Here is a 24,366-nt window from a genome sequence, read left to right on the forward strand (position 1 = left end):
AGTGTTGTGATCACTATTTTACAGTTGAGAAAACTGTATCTTAGAAAAACTTAGTGTCCAAGGTCACATGGCTGGTAAGTAGAGAAAATGAGAATTTGGATTCCAGCACCTACATCCTTAAAGTGACTTTCAAAAATGCTTTGTGGTCTGAGTCATGACTATGTCAGCATATGATAGTCATTGTTGGGTGTACCTTCGTGTTGGTAAAGGCTTGGTATTTTAGGAACATTAAAATTCTTTTGAAAATGTTCCTTTGACCTTTTTTTGAGAAAGGAAGGATAAGATCTAACTGGTAATTTTTCACCTCTATACCTCAGTAGTAAAAGGTCAAGACCAAAACTTGGAACACATTAAACATGCTAACTTTCAGGGTCGTGTCTAGGATTATGTCCAATAAATGATAAGTGACATGCTTTATTTTGAAGTCACTACAGTGAAACCAATAAATGAAAGTTCCTGAATCTTCTGAGCCTTGTCTACGGCCATACCAACCTGAACGTGCCCGATCTTGTCTGAAACTTCTGAGCCTTTTATTGACTTGTAATTGGCTATAATTTTTTAAAGGTTTCATTTATTTATTTTTGAGAGAATGAGAGAGAGAGAGAGCAAGCAAGCACAAGCAGAGAAAGGGCAGAGAAAAATGGAGAGAGAGAGAGAGAGAGAGAGAGAGAGAATCCCAAGCTAGGTCCACACTGTCAGCACAGAACCCAGTGTGGGGCTAGAACTCATAAACCATGAGATCAGGACCTGAGCCAAAATCAAGAGTTGGATGCTTAATGGACTGAGCCACCCAGGTGTTCCGGCCATAAACCTTTTTATGAAAAAGTTACAGTGTCTATTTTTAATGTCTGGATGTTAACTTTTTTCATAACATTATTAGGCTATGAACAATTACCAAATAAATAAGACGAGCATTAAATATATATGAGTTTCAGATCTGGAGCAAATGCTAAGATTTATTCCCTTTTTCAAGTGTACAAGAGATAATAAAATAAATAAATTACTAGTTTAATCTTTTATAGAAAACAGAAGTTAACAGATTTGTAACCATTTGGAAAAGAAAAATGAAGACTTGAAGTCACTTTTTTAAAGAAAATTGTTTTGTGCCAAAATTATGAATTTTTTCTCATATCCTTTAAATGATTAAAAGCCAAATGGTATTTTTGGATTAAATTTCAAAATTCTCCTGGTAGTTATGAGACAAATTTTATAAAGAAAAAAAATTTCATCCAAATTTCAGTTTAAGGAATCTTAGAACGCCAACACATGTGATATTTTTGGAAAGCTAGTGCAGCCCAGATTGCCTTTCATTGAGAAATATAGCAGGGTACAGAAAGTTCTGGTTTCTATGTTACATGTCATGAAGCTCTCCAGAAACCCAGGCTTGCAAGCAAAATAATGGACACTTTTTCTTCCCTTCTTTCATATGTCTTATTAACTTTGACCTGTTACATATTTAGATATAGCAGTATTTTGACTGAAGAGTTGCCTCTTTTGTCTTCCTAGGTATTTGGAAACTATATTCCATTCCGAATTTTGAGTTTTAGTAGTAATCATGGTACTGGTCTTTGATGTAAAAGTCCTTTATGTACTATTATGTTAATTTAAAGGTGAGGGCACTTGAGTGGCTCAGTCGGTTATGCATCCGACTTCAGCTCAGGTCATGATCTCACGGTTTGTGGGTTCAAGCCCCGTGTCAGGCTCTGTGCTGACAGCTCAGAGCCTGAGGCCTGTTTCAGATTCTGTGTCTCCCTCTCTCTTTGTCCCTGCCCTGTTCACGCTCTGTCTCTCAAAATTAAATAAATGCAAAAAAAAAAAATTTTTTTAATTTAAAGGTGAACCAAGCTCTTTTTACACTAACAATGGTACATAAAACATAAGATTTGAGCTTCAAGATAAGGAAACCCACGTTTACATCCTGAAGGGGATCCCAACAGCTCAGGAAAATGTCCCACAATAGAAAACACGTGTAGGGGCACCTGGGTGGCTCAATCAGTTAAGCGTCCGACTTCGGCGCAGGTCACGATTGCATGGTTTGTGGGTTCGAGCCCCTTGTCAGGTTTTGTGCTGACAGCTCGCTCAGAGCTTGGAGCCTCCTTCAGATTCCGTATCTCCCTCTTTCTCTGACCCTCCCATGCTCACACTGTTTCTCTCTGTCTCTCAAAAATAAATAAATAAATAAATAAAATAAGCATAAAGAAAACACTTGTACAAGGGAGACACAGATCTGTATGACCCTGGGAATGTCAATTACCCACTTGTGGGCTCATTTTCTGCATTTGTAAATTCCAGCCAAAGCCTACCTACCTCATAACATTTGTCTCTGCTGATTGATGAAGCATCACATGCAAAGCCCCCAACAAAAAGCCTGATACACAGTGGCCAAATAGTTACCATTAGTCACTGTATTTCTCTAATCTTTATTTAGTATACATTCTTGCATAGTAATAATAAAGAGCAACACCAGACTACAACACTTACTTTTTACTTAGTAAAGTCAGGTAATTGAGAAGACTCAAACTCATATGTTGTATGGAGTTCAATTTTAATTTTTCTGATTCTTGGTGAATTATATATAGCAATATCAACGGCAACATGTCCAACTTAAAAATTTCTTTCCTATTTCATACTTTAATTTACTTTGCAACCCAGTAATATAAGATTGAATGTATTATTATTATTATCTTGTTTTAGATATTAGAAAACAGACACTTTCTGAATTCAAATGACTGACAAAAGTGGAGAAGGAACTGAAATTTTAGTCTCTGGGCTCCAAGTTTTTTGTGGTTTCATGACACTATGCTACCTTTTCACAAAAACAAATGTTCTTCCCTTGTATAGCAACATGTTACTGGACAGTTGGCCTATAAGAAAAATACTTTAGGCACTAAAAAGGTTTTGAGGTAATTCAAGAAGTTAGGTTGGTCTATGGAGCAGATAAAAACTGAGTATTTACTGCTGAGAGATGATTTTTCTAAAAAAAAGAAAAATATCCTAAAAAATAACCCCTTAAGATTGTTCATACAATTAATATATTTATTATAATTTTGAGTTAAGTGCATTTAGTTTGACTGCAGTTAACTTCATTTTCCTTGGGTTCCTTTTTTGGCATTATTTTTTTATAATTTTACCCAAATGAACTAATAGTTTCATTGTCTATTCTTTAGCATAATGCAAATTTAGAAACTTAATGGATCAAAATTAAAATTTGGAAATGTATTTCATATAGTTTAAAGTATCTAAGACAATATGTTAAAATTATAAAAATATTTTACATTTAGTCTCATAGGCATTTTTGGAAGAAGTTCATGTATCCATATGGGAATTTAGATGTTCTTTTTCTTTTAGAGTAACTAATATACCTAAAGTTCAAATTATTTGTTCAAAAGACCATGAGAAACATATCAAACAAAAAAATTCTTAATGGAAAATAAGATGGATAAAGAAAGGAATGTAGACACACAATATGAAGATCTTACATATTAGGATGAAGGGATTGGACTTTATTCCATAGGCCAGTGTCAATACATAAGGTCTAGGATTTTATCTCATATATAAGCTAAAAAGTTAAACTCTGCTCTTTCATGATGCTGGAAGAGGATAGGAGCTCCCTAGATCGGAGACAAGTGACTTTCTTTATGATTCACAGCAAAGGCCCTCGCTGAGTGTTACCATGCTGTGTGTGTCAGTTCCCTATGCCCCTTCCTAATCCCTCAGAAGTGACACATGGGACCAATGATACATGCCTGTGCACACTGTGGGGTATGTTAAAGAAGGACACAGTCGTTATAGTAAGAAAACATATTGGGGCACCTGCGTGGCTCAGTTAGTCAAGGGTCCATCTTCGGCTCAGGTCATGATATCATGGTTCATGGGTTCAAGCCCTGTGTCAGGCTCAGCACTGATAGCTCAGAGCCTAGAGCTGCTTCAGATTCTATCTCTCCCTCTCTTTCTCTGCCCCTTCCCTACCTGTGCTCTCTCTCTTTCTCTCAAAAATAAGTAAATAAACTTAAAAAAAAGGAAAACATAAGCCTACTTTTTGTCAAGAGGGAGATGGTACCTAAGAAACGACCCAGACGAAGAGGATTCAGGGTCTTTCAATCTTGTCATACTCAAAAGAATATTAGAGATGCTCAGGGCAACAGAGATTGCTTTTCCAACAGTAAGTGGCTCTCACCATTTTTTAATGCCAAGAAGTGCATTCCTCTAAAGGGTAAGAAGTATTGCCATCAGTGACAATGCTCTCTGTGCTGGTGACTCTCATGACAAGTAAGGGAAATCCTGCAATCTTTGCAAAATCCTCCAGGTGATTTTGGTACAACCACTTCACTAACCTAAGCTTTGAGAGCCACTGGAAGTTTGGTGGGGGGATGTCATAATCGTCTTTTTACTTTATAAACATAACTCTAGGCATAGTGTAGAGATTGACCAGAATGGACAAGATGAGGACAGAACCTAACTATGATAGGTGACTATGATAAATGACTATGAGGTGATTCAATTAATGCAAATGTGGATGTAGAAGATGAACCAAGAAAGGAGTGCTATACTCGAGCTGGGTCAGTGCGTTGGCGGGAGATGATAGGAGGAGAGCTGTTGGAATTGACACATCTGTGAGGAAACCAGCAGGTAGATGTTTGACAGGAGAGTTAGTTTGAGATACCATGCCTACTTTTTGAAAAGTTGTGTTTGAAAGATTTACTAATTTTAGGAAACCATGGGTTGAACATAACTAGGCCCAATACACAGCAGGATAGAAAGAGGCATTCTATATATAATTTAGAGCCCAACAATGAAATTTACCTTCTGTTAACTTAAAATTAGCCAGGATTATTCACCTCGCAGTCAGCTCTAACACACACACACACACACACACACACACACACACACACACACGTACTCATGCACGCGTGCCCTACCAGCACTTAGCACACTGTAGTGAACACTGAAGTCTACTAGACACTGTATTCATGGCACAAAAATCTTGGTCAAAAATAGCACAAAAATCTCAACACCCATGGGACCAAATAATATCCAAAATGTATAATATTGGCAGGAGTCCTAGCTGAATGAATATAATGAATAGATAATCCAAACATGTCACACTTAAGCTAACAGTTTCAAACTTTTCTTCTTGTAATCCATATTTTAAAACGAATTAGGGAAAACATGGGGGGCAATTTTTATTTTATTCTCTTATTTCTCTATCTCACATTTTAACAATCAGTTGTCTATGAGTAAAATGTATATGGCAGAGAAGGTAAGAATCCAAAGTCTGGATAACTATTTGACAATAAATGGGAAGTAAAACATCATTCTTGGTCAATACTCCAGCCATTGACCCAGGTCCAGCCATTTCATAGACAAAAACTGACATTCAGTTGTCATTTTTGATCTATCTACTTTGGTGCAAAATTAGGTCAAGACACAAATGTCTGAAGCTTCAAAAGTTGGTAAGAGGGTGAAATGGATTTTCAATAAGTCTGAATCACTGGTACTTGAGTAAATTCAGTAAAGACAAAAAATAACCTTAGGCTCTTGAAATATATGTATAGATAATAAGTGTTTCTTCATAGCAGACAGAGCCATGCTCTTACCTGATTGCAGGTGTTGATGTCTATGCCCCCCTTCAGATATTCCACTACCTTGTCCAGGTTGCCAGCTCTGGCGGCGCGGAGGAAGCTTGCGTTACTGTCAGACTGTGAGAAAAAGAAAAGAACTTTAGTGAATGACTGATAAAATAAAAGCAAATTAAAGACAGGAAGACAAAAAAAAAATCTTTACCCTGTAGGTAAGAAAAGCTGTAGTTGCAAAATACCTCAATACTAAGTTTAAAAGCCTGAATAATAATTCACAAGATAAGGGAGCAACTCCATAGTATTTCTAGAGAGTTGTTTAAAGTCAATGTGTTGTGCTATATTACACAACACATTGTGTAAATAAAATTAAATAAAAATAATTGTTACTGCTTTATTTTAAACCTTTATCCACATTTGGACATGAATTTACACTACAGCCAAATCCACCGTTACCCATTCATTTTAGCTTTGAGATGCTCGTGACCATATAGTGAGCCCAATGTCAAGCCAAAAAGGAATCAGAACAGTAAAAGAAATTAAAGACACTGGGTTTCTTCTTTCTTTTCCTTTACTGTTTGGTTTTCAGAAGAGTCTGAGGGAGAATGCTGAGTATGGGTCATTTGGCATTCATCTGTCCTCATTAAAAGGGAAAATCAGAAAGCTCCAAGGATGCTTTGAGGAAAGAGGATAGCACTTGTTGGCAGGTGTGAACTGGGCCAATGCAAATTTTGTGATCCCAGTGATTTTGGGAAAACCAGATCAAATTTAACCCAGCTGACATAATACCAGACTAAAATCCCTTGGTAAAGATGAGCACTCTTAATGGAGGCTGCTTTTTAAGTCCTCATGTTCCCCCAGCGCCTTTCAAAATACGATCCTGGAAGAAAGCTGAATTTTCCCCATAGAACATCCAGCGGAGAGCCTCTCCAGAGATGAAAGCCAATCACCTGGGCTCTCTGGCTTGCTTGCAAAGCCTGACTCTTGAATTTTAACCCAATAATGATGATAAACTTTGTTGGGTTCCAAGACACTTGTGTAACTGTATCATTCTTCTTGTGGTATAGCATCTGACTAAAGAGAATGTGGTAACATGAAAATAGATGCCACTGACCCACTAGGATGTGGGACTCTGTTGTGACAGCTCGTAATCCAGCACTGTCCCCAGTAGGCTACACTGCCTCCCTCCCCTGAAGAATGTGCTTGGCAGGGGCTCTTGGCACACTCTTGCAGACCTATTTATTATGGCTGGTGATGACGTACAGAGATAGAAATGGAAGTATTTTCTCTGGGAGTCTCAAATAGGGAATTATTTGCATATTGTTAAAATGATTTACACATGGGAAGATGGAAACCCCAAGATTAAATTACCTCACTTTTAACCCAAATACCACAATAGCTTATGTATTTACAAATCCAGGAGATAATTTATAAAGAATTGAAAGGTATGTCCGAAATCTATACATCTGGAATTCATGCTCTCCCTCTTTAGAAGTATATCCCCGCCCGGTTGGTACCCAGTCATTCTTTCCTCCCTGCATAGGCTGCAACTGCGATGCCTCACTCTTTGTCTCTCCTGAAAGCCGTGCCCATGGCAGGGTGCCCTACCTGTATCTGCAATGCCACAGTGACTGAGTTGTGACTTATTTTAAAATGCCTACCCGATGAAATTAGCTTCTGGTCTGTGGCAAAATTTAATCTACAGGAAGATTTTCCACCTCAGATTTCTTACCACAGCACTTAAAAGTGAAAGATCATACATGCATTATATTATGTCAATACCTCACAGGAAACATTAGTTACTATAAAAAAAACTAAAATGAAACACTATCAGGTCACAGAAAGTATGACATTATTTTCCATATGTAGTTTTTTAAAAAGTAAATCTATGTGCTATATATTCTATATTATATTAAAGATTTTGCCTAGAAACTACTGCTATCTTGTACATGATAATTATATCATGTATAATTATATCATTATGCTGCTATCTTGTACATGATAATTATAGTTAATGTTTATTGGTTACTGGGGGTCAGGCACATAACTAGAGCAGTCAGTCATATGTATTGTATCCTTAATACTCACAATAATACTATGCGAAAGAAACCATTATTATGCTCATTTCATACATGAGGTTTAGAAGATCTCCAAGGTTGCACAATTATTCAGTAGAGGATCCAACATTTAACTTATGTTTATCAGTCCAGAGCTAGTCTTAACTGCTACTCTATCTCACCCCTCCAAAGCATCAAAGCAGATGTTACTACAGATAACCTAACCTATAAGCTATAGGTTTGTTTCAGTTGTGAGAACACCGTTACGCACCTGCAGACATGGCTGTGAAAGCTTAAAGGGAAGATGTTGGGATGAAGGGAGCTACAGGCATCACTGAAGAAAACCCCGTAGACCCTCTTAGAACTTCTTTAGGGACTGGGCGTGATGCTGAGAATTTCTTTAGCTATTACATAACTGTTTTTATTAAAGTTTATTTATTTTGAGAGAGCAAGCGAGAAAGAGAGAGCTGATATGAGTTGGGGAGGGGCAGAGAGAGAGGTAGAGAGAGAATCCCAAGCAGGTTTCGTACTGTCAGCACATGGAACTGGACACAGGGTTTGATCTCAGTAACCATGAGATCCTGACCTAAGCTGAAATCAGGAGTCAGACACTTAACCAACTGAGCCACCCAGGCACCCTGACATTACTGGTTTTCATAACTGGTTTTCTCTTTTTGGAAGCAAACTTCTAAAAAGTAGATGCAAGTCAAAGACTAACAGTCAATCCCTGGAATTTTAGCACAATACATTCCCAGTGTTCTGGAAGGTCTAGACCCAATGGAAATGTAACACCTGAGCCATGCTATTAAAATTCTTAGTTTTCCTCAAGGGAGAAAATGCATTATAAATGCATTTTGCAAATGCAAGTAAACTAAAGTGTTATTATAAAATAGATCCAGAGGATAGGTTTCAAGAACAAAATTAAAATGAGAGTTCAAATTTTATGTATCTTGACATCATTTCAGATAAAAAGTATAGACCTGCGTGGAAATCCATATTCTTTTCCTGCTTCCACATAGACGTAGGCATTCCCTGTGCTACAATGAGGTCAATCTGTGATTAAAGCTCTTGACACAAAAGCTTAAGATAAACAGTAGTTGGTCTGGTTACCTTCAGTCAACACCGAGATGAAAGAGGATTCAGGGACTCATGGTGAGAGACACAGCAACTTCTATGATAGCATATTTCCCGTTGAGTTATGACAAAAATAATTATTTCAAAGTTTAGTGTAAGTAGGGGGGAAGTATGCTCTCAAAATAGATTGCCGTCTCCTGGTTCAGCCAGAAGATTTCACTTATAACAGCTCGATAAAGTGAAAGTGAGGTAATAGCAATGCCTTGGAGGAAAGTCTCCAACCAACCAATGTGAGACTAACCTCATCCTGCTCTGCTGCTTTCTGTCCTAAGACTCTCAAATCCTAAACCTACAGTACTCAGGCCTATAGAGTCTGATTCTGGACAAGGAATTTGAATGCTGAGCCCCACTTATTGTAATCTGCAACAGATGGATGCCATTAAAACCGGCCCCCTTTGCAACCCTGGTGTGGCATCTCAAACCAAGAAAGAAAAATTTCCTTTTAAGTTCCTCGTGACACAGTTCTGTACATTTTTTGTATCTGAATGTTAGAAAAACAGAATATTTTCTTAGCACCCAGCAGGGTGGACATGAAAGGCAAAGAGGAATGTGCATTCACAGAGCCGCATTATATCCTAAAGTGCTTCTCCAAAGTCTAGTGCCATATTCACAGGCGTCCATGAGGTTGCTACAAGATTTTTTTTTTAATTCTGTGCTTACATTTCAAGAGTAACCTACTAAGAAAAATATAAGCATGTTCCAGGTCATCTAGATGGCTATCCTTTAACAAGTACAACCATGCAATTTTGGTATGTGCTTTGTGTCTATAATTCACTGCATAACAAGTGAAGTAGAGATGACATATAGATGCATGATATGCAGAATGTTTTGCTGCGGGGCAGAGAAGCATCAGAGAATCTGCTCACTGTATTATACAAGGCAGGATGCTACACATGATAAACCAAAAGAATAGCAGTCAGCAGCCACATTAAAGTTGCAAATAAACATATGGCTCAGATGCTATTTATGCACGGTTCAACTTGGCACCAACCGTTGGCAGTGAGAGCAATAGAAAATCCAGGGCAAAACATTTTTCAGTTCCCAATTTTCACTTTTACTGGATTGTGTACATACAGACCTCTGTAGCAATATTAACTCCCTCCCCAAGTAAATTCAGAGAGCTTTAAACGATTATCAAATGGCATACCATTAAAACTGACATTAGAAAATTTCTCTGATAGCTTTAAGTTTTATTACTCTAAAGTAAAAACCAAAACCTTAAACATATTAATAATGGTTTGTACAGCATGCTTACAAAGAAGATATTCTTTGTTACTTTCATTGAAGTCAAGTTCAGAAGCCTATTAAGTTAGAGAAACCTGAGGTTAAATCTTTTTATTCTTAAACCCAGTATCTGTTATTTAGTTTTAGTTACTGCTATACATTCTACTAAATTGGAGTCAAGCATTGGGATAATGCTCATTTTGTAGTTTTGTTTATGTTACTTAACTTTCTTTTTAGTAATGGCTTAAGATTTAAAGAGTTTTGTGTAGTTTTGCCTTTTACAAAACTGAGCCTGGGTGGCTCAGTCAGTTAAGCATAAGCATCTGACCCTTGATTTCAGCTCAGGTCATGATCTCACAGTTGGTGAGTTCAAGGCCCACATAAGGCTCCATGTGCTGACAGTGTGGAGCCTGCTTGGGATTCTTTCTCTCCCTCTCTTTCTGCCCCAACCCTAAATAAATAAAAAACTTTTAAAAATTAACACTGTAATAAAAAATAACAACACTGGAGGTCATGGACTTGTTTTCATACTTTGAGGAGACTACATTATGAGAAACATGGGTTGAGGAGTGTGAGTCAGCCAGCAGCCCCTACTGGTCTCCACAAATATTTGCTGATTAACCTGAAGGAAAGCACATGTTCCCTGTGGAATTTTAATAATTTGCTTATTTTCTTAGGGCGCAGTTATTCCTTTATAAAAACAGGGTGGTTTATCAGCCTAGCTGAGATCCACATTTTTATAGCAATACAAAATAAATAAAATTTATTAAAATAACTTAGGGGGGAATCTTAATATGAATATCATGAAATAGAGGACATTTCTACCATTCCTTAGGTCTTTTCCTAGGAATGTTGGATAAGGTAAATCCATGTCTAGCAAACCACGAGTTGTATGATCTCACATCTTTGTATATCTCAGTTTGCTTATTAAAAAATAAATTATTTTATAGTTGCTGGAGGGACTAAATAAGATGATTTAAAGGTGCTTAGCCTTATGACAGGCACACCAAAAACTCACTGAGCAAATCTAAATATAAATGCATATGCACGATCTTCTTTAAATATGAAGGTTGTCACTAGAAGACTAGAGTGTTTGAAAATACTCTCATGTGTGCAGGTGCAAAAGGACAAACAGGGAACCAGAATGGGGTGTGTGTGGTCTGTTTCCAGTGACAAAGATTTTCTGTCATATAATAATGTTTTTACTTAAATAGCCATACACTTGGATAAGGACTGCCGGACTGTTAAGTAACTTAGGTCTTACAGTAACTCAGATTGTTATCACTATCTTGTTACAAACCAAAACTTGGGGGACAATTGAGAACTGCACACCAGATGCACTAGAATGTTTTAGAAATAATTTCACAAGTGGTCTTTCTGCAGTCAGACCACACATAGGACAGGCAAAACACTACACCACAAAATCCCACCGGATAATTTCCAGTCAGTCCCACCTACAACGAAATCTGCTATGAACCATAAGTTTGTACACTTTAGCTTAAACATGCAGATTAACCTACGTGTTTTAGTGTCATTTCAATGGATCTTTAGACTGCTACTCAGTACAAAACACTAACAGGTGACCTAAGATTAAAAGACAGTTAATGCAACTTCACCAAAGCTTGTTCTTACTCCAGCGGTCTATGTGCTAAGAAAATTTGGTGAGATGTAGGTGTTCATATTTTTGCTTTAAAAATACTATTTAAAATAATTACTATCACATAAAATGGAAAACTGGGATCAGAACAATAACTGATTTTAAACTGAGTTTAACTAAATAGATAAATTCCTCCTGAATCTTTTAAGCATGTATCTTTTTGTTACACAAGGTTGTTTGAAATTACATTTTTATATAAAGACAAGGGGTTTTCCCCCCTTAGTATTGCATTTGGATGTTGACTTTCACTGGCACATCAGGTAAATTATTTCACTCACTGATGTTTCCCCCAAGATTATCACCCATAAAAAAATAAGAACCCACTTAGAAAAAAAAATGAACCAACCACAATATACCAGTTCCATCCCTTTTAGAACATTAAGATTGTTTTGCAGTACTATGTGAAGATTCATAAGCCCCTTGTACAAGTCTTACAGTTTAAAAGTGAGTAAAGTGCAATAATACGCAGGAATAGGAATGAATGTAAACATTATCCATAAGTAACTTCAACAGATCTCACAGAAACAATGCCAAGCAAGGTAAGTCAGACCTAAAAAAGAACATCTTGATGATTCCATTTATTAAAGTTCAAAAACTGGAAAAAAATTAATCTATACTGTTAGGAGTCAGAATAGTAGGTTCTGGAAGGAGGCAGAAAAACACATCTAGTTGCTTGCAATGTCCTAATTCTACTTTCTAGTTCTGGGTGTTGTTAAATAGCTGTGTAAACTTTGTGACAAAAATCAAGATGAACACTATAATTTATACATTTTATGTATGTATGTTATAATTAAATGAAATGTTTATTTTAAAAAGATGGTAACACTGAGAGATAAGTAAGTTGTTTTTAACTTCTGCAATGGTAAGAAAAGCACTGAAGACAAAATAGATGAAAAAATTAGTATTCAAAAGCAATTATCTTTTTCTCACACTGGAGACAATTTTTCTAATGCAGACTATTAATATTATGCAAGGTTTTTAATGAAAATATATTTAAGGTATTACACAGTCTAAAAGGCAATGCAGAGTACTAACTAGTCACAGTTCTGTTCTTTACTCAAAAGGTTTGCTAAGTCAAATTTTAGAGCATCTCTTTAATTAGTGGTTCTGATATTTACAAAGGCTTTGCAATTACAAAATCCTTATGATTCTCTCTGATCATACATTGATTAGCCCTTCCTCTAGCATTAGTGAAGGCTACTCCACTTTTTTTATGCTTTGTACATATCATACAAATAGTACTCCTCTGCCCTTCAAAATGCTTACTACAAATCTAAGAAACCAAGATCTGGTTCAAGGATCTCAGCTGTAAAATCTTCTGGAGTAAATATATGTGAAGGAGCTTGCCAGAGACAATGTTATACCTTAAAAAATTTGTGTATACTTGCTTTCCTGTGACACTCACTTTTCTAAAACCTGAATCAAAATATTAATAATATGATGATATCCTTCCTCAATGAATTGAAATTACTACCACAAGAACACAAAATCCTAAACCAGTAGAAACAGTAACTCTAAGCTTGAAAAAAACATTTGTGATAGACACTTGGTAACTGTTTTATACTTCAAATTCCCTACATGATTTTGAAATTTCTAAAAGTTTTTATATGCATCTATTTTTAAAAGAATTATTAGACAAAGGAATACGAATTCCCCAGTTAATATTTTATGTCACAGTAGAAGTCTGACTTGAAAAGTGACTTTGTCTTGCTGACATTAGTTTGGCTTCGGAAAACGTTTCTATATCCAGGCTCATTATTAAGATGCTTATTATAATGAGACACATCAAAATTTTAACTAAAATGTGAACTTTTACAAAGATAGGTGGAAACATTCTTAACTGCTTATATTTCTCACTTGCCCATTGAACATTATGGTGAATTTAAGCAACTTCTCATGAGGCAGAAAATCCACAGGCTTTGATTACTCGTATTCTAGTGAATGTTCTGTCGATGATTCTGAAACACCTACAGAACTCAGAAGTTCCATCACTAAATACAACATGTCAGTTTTTTCTGAATGTCAATGAGAAAATGGTAAGTTTGTAGATGGAAATATGTGTGGCTCCTTTCACACAACATTTACAAATCTCCACAAGAAAATCAAAATAATAAGGAAAACATTTTGCTGTAGTTATAGTTTGGATGTCAGACAAATTAAAAGGCACTGCCATTGAATGCTTCAGATTTTTTCAAGGGGTAAGATATTTGTTGAGAGGCATCAGTTACATGAACAGATTTACGACATTACTGTTTCGTTCAGGTAAGAACCTTAATGATTGCTTTAGCTATTAAACTATTGAACAAGAGTTAATACACTATTGCTTGAACTGGTCTATTGAAAAAGTCCTGCTTAGGTTTTTATGTTCAAGATACTGATAACGCAAAGGCAAGCAAAATGGTCCACCAATCCTATACTGAGTATTATAGTTTCTCCATAATATTCCCTAATATGTTCAATAGCTAAAGTAAATTGGAAATCTGCATTTAACATGCCAACAATAAAAATCATGAAAACTTAGAAATGCACAAAAGTTGAATAATACATACTAACTATATCCATATACGCCTGAATCCTACACAGTTCTCTTTTACTGCTCAGGGATCTCCAAATGTTATTAATTATGTGTAAAATAATGAAAAAATTAAATAACTCATATCCCAGGCCAAAAATCTTTTCTACTCTTCCACTATCTAGACATCTCTGTAAAACAAACAAACAAAAAGAAAACCAAACCCAACACGGCCCACATGAACACGGGCCAAAACATGGAAAAGCTTATCAAGTTTTTATGTAATGTTCACAATTCCAAAGGAATTGCCTTTTGGATTGTTACTGTTCAGAAAACAGTAGGATTTATAAATGAAAAATAACCGACTGTAATAACATTTAGGTCAGGAGGTAACAATATTGAACCCTTTAAGGAATCTCCGCTACACCAAACTCTTTTCAGTCCCTAACTAATCAGCGTGTTCAAATTTTACAGAACCTTTGACGGGGGAAGATGTGTTAGAGTTCATCCCGCTGCTATACCTAAGGAGCAGAATAAATGGACCTGAATTAGGTTTTAGTCTCCCTTGAAGGCTCTTAAAACTGTTGGGAGATGAAAAAACAAACCCAACCAAGTGAAAATATCTTTAATCAATGTTTTCTTATCCAGACATCCTCCCGTGTTAATTTTCTATGGCCCTTTGAGGTCAGCACTGCATTCTGATCCCTATTTGTCTGATTAGTCTTCATCTTCAGACCATCTGCTCTGAAGGAGGCATCACTCAAACAGAGGCAGCTTCGTGAGGCAACACAGATAAGGAGCAGACCTCACCCCATGGCTGGCACATACTAAAAAGTAAGTGGCTTCTCTAGCATGGACTTATTCAGGATTGGGAAAAAAAGTACATTCTTGCAATGAAAGCTTCACAAATGGCTTATTTTGTAATATACCCACTATCTCAAAAGAATTTGCATATAGTTTTCTTTTTTGACCATATTTATTTGTGTAGATATTTATTTTTTTTAATTTACATCCAATTTAGTTAGCATATAGTGCAACAATAATTTCAGGAGTAGATTCCTGAATGCTACTTACCCATTTAGCCCATCCCCCACCCACAACCCCTCCAGTAACTCTGTTTGTTCTCCATATTTAAGAGCCTCTTATGTTTTTGTCTCCCTCCCTGTTTTTCTATCATAATATATATCCTTGCGCTGTTGATTTTTGGGTAGCCCTGTTAAGAAGTACATGGAAATATAGAAGGGCTTTTTTGTTTACAACAGCCTGGAATACATCTGTAAGTGTCAGTCACATGGATTTTTCTAGGGAGATCACTTAATTACAGCTTAACAATCACACACTGACTCTACTTGTTTAAATGCAATTCTGAACTCATTTACAGTGTTTAAAAAAAAAAAAGACCAAGTTAGATCAAACACATCAGTTACCCAATCCAAATTTTTTGAGTACATATGTCCTGCAATATTAATATCTACTTCAGAATAACAAAGGAATTTGAAGTCATTACTTTCTAATATAATTTCTTGTCTCAAGACAATATATTTATTTTCTAGGATTTCTGGTTGTAGCACTCTTAGAGTTTCTTCTTTTTTTTTTTCTTTTGGAAAATCTTTCTAATTACTGGGTGCCATCTATTTCAGCATGATAATTATGTTGTTTATTAGAAATAATTTGTGTGTCTTTAGTCCTTTTCATTAAACTACTCTTAAGTTCACTGCCATCTGTAAGATGCAAGAGCCTACCCTTCTGATGCATAATTTTTAAGAAGTTGTTTATTTGCCCCAGTCTCCAAAGCATGTGGGTCCCAGAGAGGCATGCACTGCTTTCAGCCTCTTTTGCATGTTTGTAATGATCTACATGGACACTGAGTACAAACAATGAGCTTTAGAAGGCAAAAATCAAATTCTAATAAGTCAGCATTATGCTAAATGTAACATATAATATCATTTTTACATCTATTTCCTGGCCGCCACAATGCTAGTTCAGCGCTATACAGGAGAGTGTTAACAAACTTGTAAAAGTTAAGTTAAAAAGACTTCAAATGGGGCGGCTGGGTGGCTCAGTTGGTTAAGTATCTGACTTCGGCTCAGGTCATGATCTCACAGTTCATGAGTATGAGCCCCACATCGTGCTCTGTGCTGACAGCTCCGAGCCTGGATCCTACTTCAGATTCTGTGTCTCTGTCTCTCTCTCTGCCCTCCCCTGCTCACTCTCTGTCTCTCTCTCTCTCAAAAACAAATATTTTTTAAAAAGCCCTCAAAGAATACAAAAATATTGATTAAAGGAGCATATGCAACTTGATGTCTATAGCAATATTATTAACAATAGCCAAATTACAGAAAGAGCCCAATGTCCATCCCCTGATGAACGGATAAAGAATATATATATATCGCAAATTAGCTGTCATAAAGAATAAAATCTTGCCATTTGCATGACATATATGGAGCTAGTGTGTACTATGCCCAGTGAAATAAGCCAGTCAGAGAAAGACAAATACAATATGATTTCACTTATGTGGAATTGAAGAAAATTCATTCACAGGAGAAATATAAAAAAAGAGAGAGGGAGGCAAATCATAAAAGAGACTCTTAATTGAAGAGAACAAACTGGAGGGCTGCGGGAGGGTAGGGAGGGGGGTGGGCTAAATGGGTGAGGGGCACTTGCTGTGATGAGCACTGGGTGTTGTATGTAAGTGATGAATCACTAAATTCTACTACTGAAACTAATATTGCACTGTATGTTAACTAACTAGAATTTAAATTAAAATATGAAACATTTTTTAAAAAGAGGAAAAAATAAAGAATTTGTAAGATGTATACTGTTAAGAAAAAAATCACTTTGGGGAGCCTGGGTAGCTCAGTTGGTTAAGTGCCCAACTTCAGCTCAGGTCTTGATCTCACCATTCCCAAGTTCAAGCCCCATATCAGGCTCTATGCTGATAGCTCAGAGCCTGGAGCCTGCTTCAGATTCTTTAGCAGGTAATGAGAGACATTTCCAATCAATACTAGGAATTTGGGGGACAAAATACCCTAAAAATGGAGAGAATACAGTAGTTTGGTTTTGGACTGATTAAATATAAAGTGCTAGTACTATACAGTAGTATGTTGGAAATTCAAGACTAAATACCCCAGGAGACGGGGTGCCTGGCTGGCTCAGTCAGAAGAACATGTGACTCTTGATCTTGGGGTTGTGAGTTCAAGCTCTACATTGGGCACAGAGATTACGTAAAAATAAAATCTGAATAAATAAATAAATAAATAACTTCAAAAAATAATTTAAAAACAAAACAAATACAATAAATAAGCAAATAAAAAAATAAACAAAAAGGAAAGAGTATAGCCCATAGAAATAACCTCTGGGAAATGGTCTGGTTTTTTGTTCTTTTGTTTTTCTTTTTGTAGTGATACTGGATTTTCCTTCACTCCTTACCATTTCACTGTGCATAAAACTCCTAGGAATAGGGAAGTCCTTCTGTATCACTCTACAAGTCAATACTATTGATTCATCAACATTTTGCACCAAATGCTAGGAAGCACTAATAAAATAGAAATTGCAATATATGCATACACACACACACACACACACACACACATACATATGCACACTAAGTGAGACTGAGACTAAAATAGACATCTGTACAAGAGTTTTCTCATGAGCTCAGAATACTAATATCATGCGGCTGACATTTCCCTAGAAGACTGGGATGCAATTGAGATATTGCTTTATCCTTAATGGATGTGACTTACTATAGTTTTCTAAATTTGCCCTTGTGCTATAAGCTGCAATTGTCCAGAATGGCTTGAGCTACTAAATTCATACAAGGTATAGAGCTTATATAATTTTACACTGCAATGTAAAACACAGAATGGAAAACTGGCTTAAAAAAGCAATGCATTTGATTAATTATACTATATAACACATGGCCGTGGAAAAAAGATTAACAAATCAAGTATTTGTAGCTTGCACCACTTTTTTTTCTCCTCCTAAACATTCCAGCTCATACTACAAAATCCCTCTGTTGGAAATCAGTCAATAAAAACTCCTCTACTTATTACTGAATTTCAAAGAATATCTGCACGTCTTCTGAAGCACCTTTCAAAACAAATTCTCGATTTGTTGGGATAACAGCATTGGCACCAACTCTAAACAGAATTTTTAAAAAGTAAGGGAATTCCTAATTCAAACATAATGAAAACAAAAGCAGGGTTAATTCATCTTACAGAACAAAGCCTTGGTTCAGAGCCCAAAACCATTTTAAAAGAAAAATCAGGAGTAAGCCAGGTTTAATGAGAAATGAAGAATCCTCTACTAGTTGTTTATTTTCTAACTCCTACAAGAATTTATATGAAGTGGACCCTGTGGGTCTCTTTCCAAGGGGCTTGGGATAGCTCTTTTGGAACACCTCAGTAGGTTAAGCATGGACTTCAGCTAAGGTCATAATCTCACCATTCCCCAGTTCGAGTCCCATGTTGGGCTCTGTACTGACAGAGCCTGGAGCCTGCTTCGGATTCTGTCTCTCTCTCTCTCTCTCTCTCTCTCTCTCTCTCTCTCTGCCCCTCCTTCCCCTCAGTAATAAATAAACATTAAAAAATGTTTAAAGAACACCTTTCCAACCTTCTCTCTCCCCTTAAGTTGTACTCTGGGGTCCCCTAACAGCCTGAGCATTCACCATTCGCTAATGCCCATAGTTCACCTGCTTACCTATCTCCCTAACTAGCTTGGTCCTCCATGGTAGAGAGTCCATGATGCACTCATCTGTGTGTCTCCACTGCACAGTACAGTGCCCAACACAGAGTAGATCAATAAATATTTGTAGAAATGAAACAACATAAAGGAAGAAATTCAACAGGATAAATGTGACCAAATACGGGCATGAATCAGCACTGGCCAATATGACTTAAGCTAATGAAAATTTTGCTGAATCAAATAAATACTTTTGCAGATTTCCTAAATTTTAAAACTTGGTTTCAAATCTTGATCAGCAAAATTTGTACTTGCTATATTAATTTATCTGAAACTCATCACCTAAGATTAATTTCTTTGAAGTTTCTTTTATCAGATATCCACAATAAAACCACATAATACCTAACTCTTTGTGAGGGCAAATGAATAAAGAGAGATGGGTAAGGATGGCCTCCATTTGTATCATTATTATCTTTTATTTGAAGTCATGAGAAAACCACCATCCTTAGCAATGGACTTGAACAGACAGGCTCTGGAGCTCAGTATTCTCTGACTCTGCGTAGGTTAATAGATAAAACAACAATGACATTAGTGAAGAAATTAAATATAGAGGAAACTAATATCTTACTGATACTAGCTACACAGGGTTTTTTTAGAAATAAGAAACTATAATTTCATTCTTTTCTGGAAAAAACTAGAAATAATATAAGCTTTTAGTACTGTATACATTATCCAAAGGAGAGAACTGCTGACAACTCAGTATTTCTGAATGCATAACAATATACAGTGATTTCTTTCAATATTCCTGGTAGTTACTGTAAGACTAATTAACTTTCTAAATAAATTTTTTAAAAAGATCTTTGGCTTGTTTCAGTTATTCTGACCAGGATACAGAAAAGAGCAGCTGTTTTCTCTTAGAATTATTATGCATATGAAATATACCTCACTTTAGTCATAGGAAACCTGAATATTTAATTCCACCTCTACATTCTTGTTTATACCTACCTGTGGTATAACATATAAACCGTCATGTGTGTGTGTGTGCAGAGTGTCATATATCTCATCTTTAGAACTATAATTTTACTTGAAGGCAGGAAGCATGTCTTATAATCCTTAGAATCTCCAAGGATAGTTCATTGCCTAAAATATATATATTAGCCAATAGAGATGCTTATGTTGATAATGAAACTTTGGGAATAATATTATCAGGTACAAAAAGCTTATACAAAGCTGACAACAGGTAAGACAAATACAAGTTATTCTAGCTTTAATTGCTCAAAAATTAAACTTTAGAGATTAAAAAATTTCTAAATAAGAATTAGGATACTTTGAGACATATAAAAAGATAGCATTAGAACTTGTTTTGCAAAACAGTAGTTAACTATAACCAAAAAAGATCTTGTTCACCCAACAAAATTAACTTAGTCGAAATGTCAAAACCCTTCATAAATAAATATTAACACCCTAGATACCTCATTATTGGTCCTTGACTAAGAACCAAGTGGCAGGCAATCTTTGAAGGACAAAACTTGTGAAAATAAGAGATATTGAGAATTTTATTTAAAAGTTGTTTCCATTGGGGCACCTGGGTGGCTCAGTCAGTTAAGCATCTGACTCGCGGTTTCGGCACAGGTCATGATCTCAGTTTTGTGACTTCGAGCCCCTCTTCCATCTCTGCAGTGACAGCACAGAGCCTGCCTGGGATTCTCTCTCTCTCTCTCTCTCTCTCTCTCTCTCTCTTTCTCTCTTTCTCTCTTTCTCTCTTTCTCTCTCTCTCTCTCTCTCTCTCTTTCTCTCCTCCCCACTCACTCTTTGTCTCTCAAAATAAATATATATTGGGCCGTTCCTGATTAACAACATTTGAAATGGGAACCCAACACACAATGTGAAGCATGAAGAGAACTTGGGTATATATTCAAGTCCTGTGGCATCACTACAGGATACAGTTCGATATAGCTGGAGAAGCTCCATTCCTATTTGGTTTATTTTTCCCACATATAAAAATTGTGGGGCATTTTGTAACTGAGTTTCCTCTGATGATATCTTCCCATAAATGTAACTATCAATTTAGCACTTATTATGTCAAGTGGTTATTACAAAGATCTAGCCTGACCTAAAGCCTTTCTCTGATTATGATTTCGAGTAAAAGGATTGAATATACGTGTTATTATTGGGTTTACTACATTTTTTTACTGTATTTTCTTTTAATATAATTACCAAAAAGCACTGTGAGCAACCAAGTCAATCACTTTTACATGATTCAGGTATATTAATGTAATTTTAGTGATTCATTAATTAAAATGTATAAATCTTGTCCTACAGAATATGGACTGACTACCCCATGGTAAGATGCTACATGCCACCTGGAATCCTTCCTCCAAATCGTCCCCCTCCCGTGAGAGTCGACATGCAGTTTGCCTTCACGTCCATACACTCTGCTGCTCACCAGACTGCAACCTCCTAAAGGGAGTTTTTTGCACTTTTTGTAGTTCTTATGCTTTCACTATAATATCAATGGTTAATTGTACTGTATGCCAAACACATTTATATTCCCACATAATCCTGCTAAGCCACCCAAATGAGGAAATTGAGGCTTAGTGAGGTCAAGCCACTTGTCCATGGACTTGCAGTAATAAATGCCAGAGCTAAGACTGGTCTCCAGTCTCGATCCAGAGGCCATAATCATAACCACCAAACCACTACCGTCTCCCAGTAGCTTCCCCAACAGTTTTCACTGTTCACTTTTCACTGTTGATGGACTTAACAGGAGTATCTGCTGCTTTCTGTTCCAGAGAAAAGTCACTGCAGCCCTGTTCCTGGCCCACAGAGCATGTTCTAAACTCTCCTGATGCTCAGTTCCCTTTCTTGAGCAAGAGGCAGGACCCAAGGTTTGAACCATAAGGCAATGACACCCCTGGAATACCAAGATTTTTCTTTAACACTGCTAACCCAAGAGTTGTGACTTTTTTTTTAAGGAAGAGAGAGAGAAAAGGCATGCACCTGCAAGCAGGAGAGGGGCAGAGAGAGAGAATCCCAAGCAGGCTAGATGCCCAGTGTGAAGTCGGATATGGGACACGATCTTGAGATCCTGACCTGTGCTGAAATCAAGAGTCGGAGCCTTAACTGACAGAACCACTCAGGTGCCCGCCCCCCAAGAGTTGTGACTTTAAAGGACACAGTTACACTGTTTTAAAATATTACTGCATATTGTATTTGAAGATCTAGAGCAATGTCTCTATCACAGTGATCACTATTACCATACAACGGAAAAGTTTTTTCAAGCTCCACAGCATGGTAAGCTTCAAAGACAACATTTGTTCCTCTATTTTGAAAGCAGCATGCCGACTTTTACTAGCTCACACTGACATATTTCCCTGAGTGGGATTTAAACACGGACTGCTTCCAAGAGGGATGAAACCTCTCTCAGCTGTTCTTAATTAATCATCACACCTGCTGTTTAAATGTTGATTACACCTAGAAGAAAGCTTAATAGTAAATCTTATTTTTCCAGTAAAAATTAAGTAGTAAAAGTGTACCCATAAAAAGTCTCTTCCTCCAAATAAAATAAATGCTAAATAACAGTAGGATATTAAATAAAATAATAATTTGTTAGGAAACCTAAAGAATATATTAATTTATACCCCATTAGAGTATTTGTCTAAAATCATATAACTTCCTATGTTCTTTAACTCATTTTTTGTTCTTATAATCTCCCTTCCCTTAATCAATATAGGGGGATAATTATAAAAACATATATGTTCTCATAGTAGAATATTTGAAAAATAAATTTTAAAAAATCAGCCAGTAGGCACAATTCCATTACTCAAATTTAACAGTACATATTTTGATGTATTTTCTTCTAGAATTTTTCTACCTATACACTATATGTGTGTGTAAAGATCATGTTTTTACAAAGTTAAGAAATAATACCCTATCTTCTCCTTTTAAAATTTCAAGTAGGTATTGCTACACCATTCAAAAGCTTTGAAAAATATTCTAATTCCCACACAATAGTCAAAAGATAGATCACAGTTCTTTTTAGCTTCTAATCATTTGTACAACTAGTACCTTTGATTTTCATTATTGTCAAAGAGGCTCTGGTAAAAAGTTTTTATATCTTTGTCCCTGTTTTGATTATGTCCATTGTTTAGATTCCTAAAAATGCAATAATTATGTCAAAGATGTTGATTCTTGGTACATATTGTAATATTGCCAAACCCTTGAAAGAGGCTGAATCAAAAGAGTCATATCTGTTTGTGGAAGAGCTGATCCCCACACAGCAAGCACAAATTTGCTTTGCTCAGTTGATATGTTTATCATTATGGTTTTGATTTATCTTTTCCATTTTTGAAAAATGTAATAATTATACATATATGGCCTATTACATTTTTTGTCTTCTTTGACTGGTCTGTTCACATTTTTGGTCCTTTTGGAGTTTTAAATGTCCTTTTTATTTTTAAAAACTTCATATGAACAAGTTAACATTTTGTCATATTTGTTGCAAGCTTTCCTGAGTTTGTTATTTTCTTTTTAACATATATTTTGACTTCTAGGAGTTTTTAATTTTATAAATTAAAAAGTATAAACCTCACTTAAAATTTTGTATTCCATTGCTTTTATGCTTTCCAACCCTGAAATCAATGCAATATTTCTCTTCGTTTTATTCTAGTTTTAAAAAATTACTTTTGTCCCACTTAACTCATTTTTTAAATATTTATTTATTTTAAGGGGGGCAGAGAGAGAGGGAGAGAGGAGGAGAGAGCAAATCTGAAGGCTCTGCACTGTCAGAAAGCAAGAGTAGGACACTTAAGCAGCTGAGCCACCCCGGCACCCCTCCATTTAACTTTGAAGTCTTTGAAATTTACTTTGGTATCAAGCACACATTACAATCTCACTTGACATTTTCCAAGTGTGCAATTTTTTCCAATTGTTGAAAATCTTTCAACCCACTTTTAATTCTCTAATGTCTCCCTTTTAACCTTTTTCTTTCCTTAAAAAACCATAACATAGTGAGCTTAGACTTCCTTTTCAGTCCTGGTTCAAACATTTATCATGAGATGTCTGACCTTGAGCAAATTACTGCCCTTAAATTACTGGTCTATAAAACACATAGTGTTGGGGCACCTGGGTGGCTCAGTCAGTTAAGCCTCCGACTTCGGCCCAGGTCAGATCTCATGTTCGTGGGTTCGAGCCCCACGTCAGGCTCTGTGCTGACAGCTAGCGCAGAGCCTGGAGCCTGCTTCCGGTTCTGTGTCTCTTTCTCTCTCTGCCCCTCCCCCTCTCATGCTCTGTCTCTCTCTGTATCAAAATTAAATAAAAAACATTAAAAACTTTAAAAAAACACATTAAATAAGATAATAAATGTGAAATCCCTAAAAAAGAGTGTATTGAGGCAGCACACACTCAATAAAAGGAAATGTGAATACCTGACTCACAGAGCTCTTACCAGGAGTAAAGAGCATTTATGTTCTGGCAATGTCAATGGTATGTAGAGCACCATGACAGAATCTGGCAAATAATAGG

At 36.2% G+C, this 24,366-nt stretch overlaps 1 protein-coding gene across 8 annotated transcripts in view; it reads right to left on the reverse strand.

The window, feature by feature from the left end:
* The window catches only part of ANK2 (ankyrin 2), a 336,115-nt gene that overhangs the window by 204,229 nt on the left and 107,520 nt on the right, over nucleotides 1-24,366 (reverse strand). For all 8 annotated transcript variants that reach the window (XM_029941812.1, XM_029941804.1, XM_029941796.1 and 5 more), the window contains exon 2: nucleotides 5,598-5,699. In XM_029941812.1, coding sequence (XP_029797672.1) covers nucleotides 5,598-5,699 — 102 coding nt within the window. The remainder of the gene's footprint in view (nucleotides 1-5,597; nucleotides 5,700-24,366) is intronic.

The sequence above is a fragment of the Suricata suricatta genome, chromosome 1 (assembly GCF_006229205.1).
Source record: "Suricata suricatta isolate VVHF042 chromosome 1, meerkat_22Aug2017_6uvM2_HiC, whole genome shotgun sequence".
Taxonomy (NCBI): Eukaryota; Metazoa; Chordata; class Mammalia; order Carnivora; family Herpestidae; genus Suricata; species Suricata suricatta.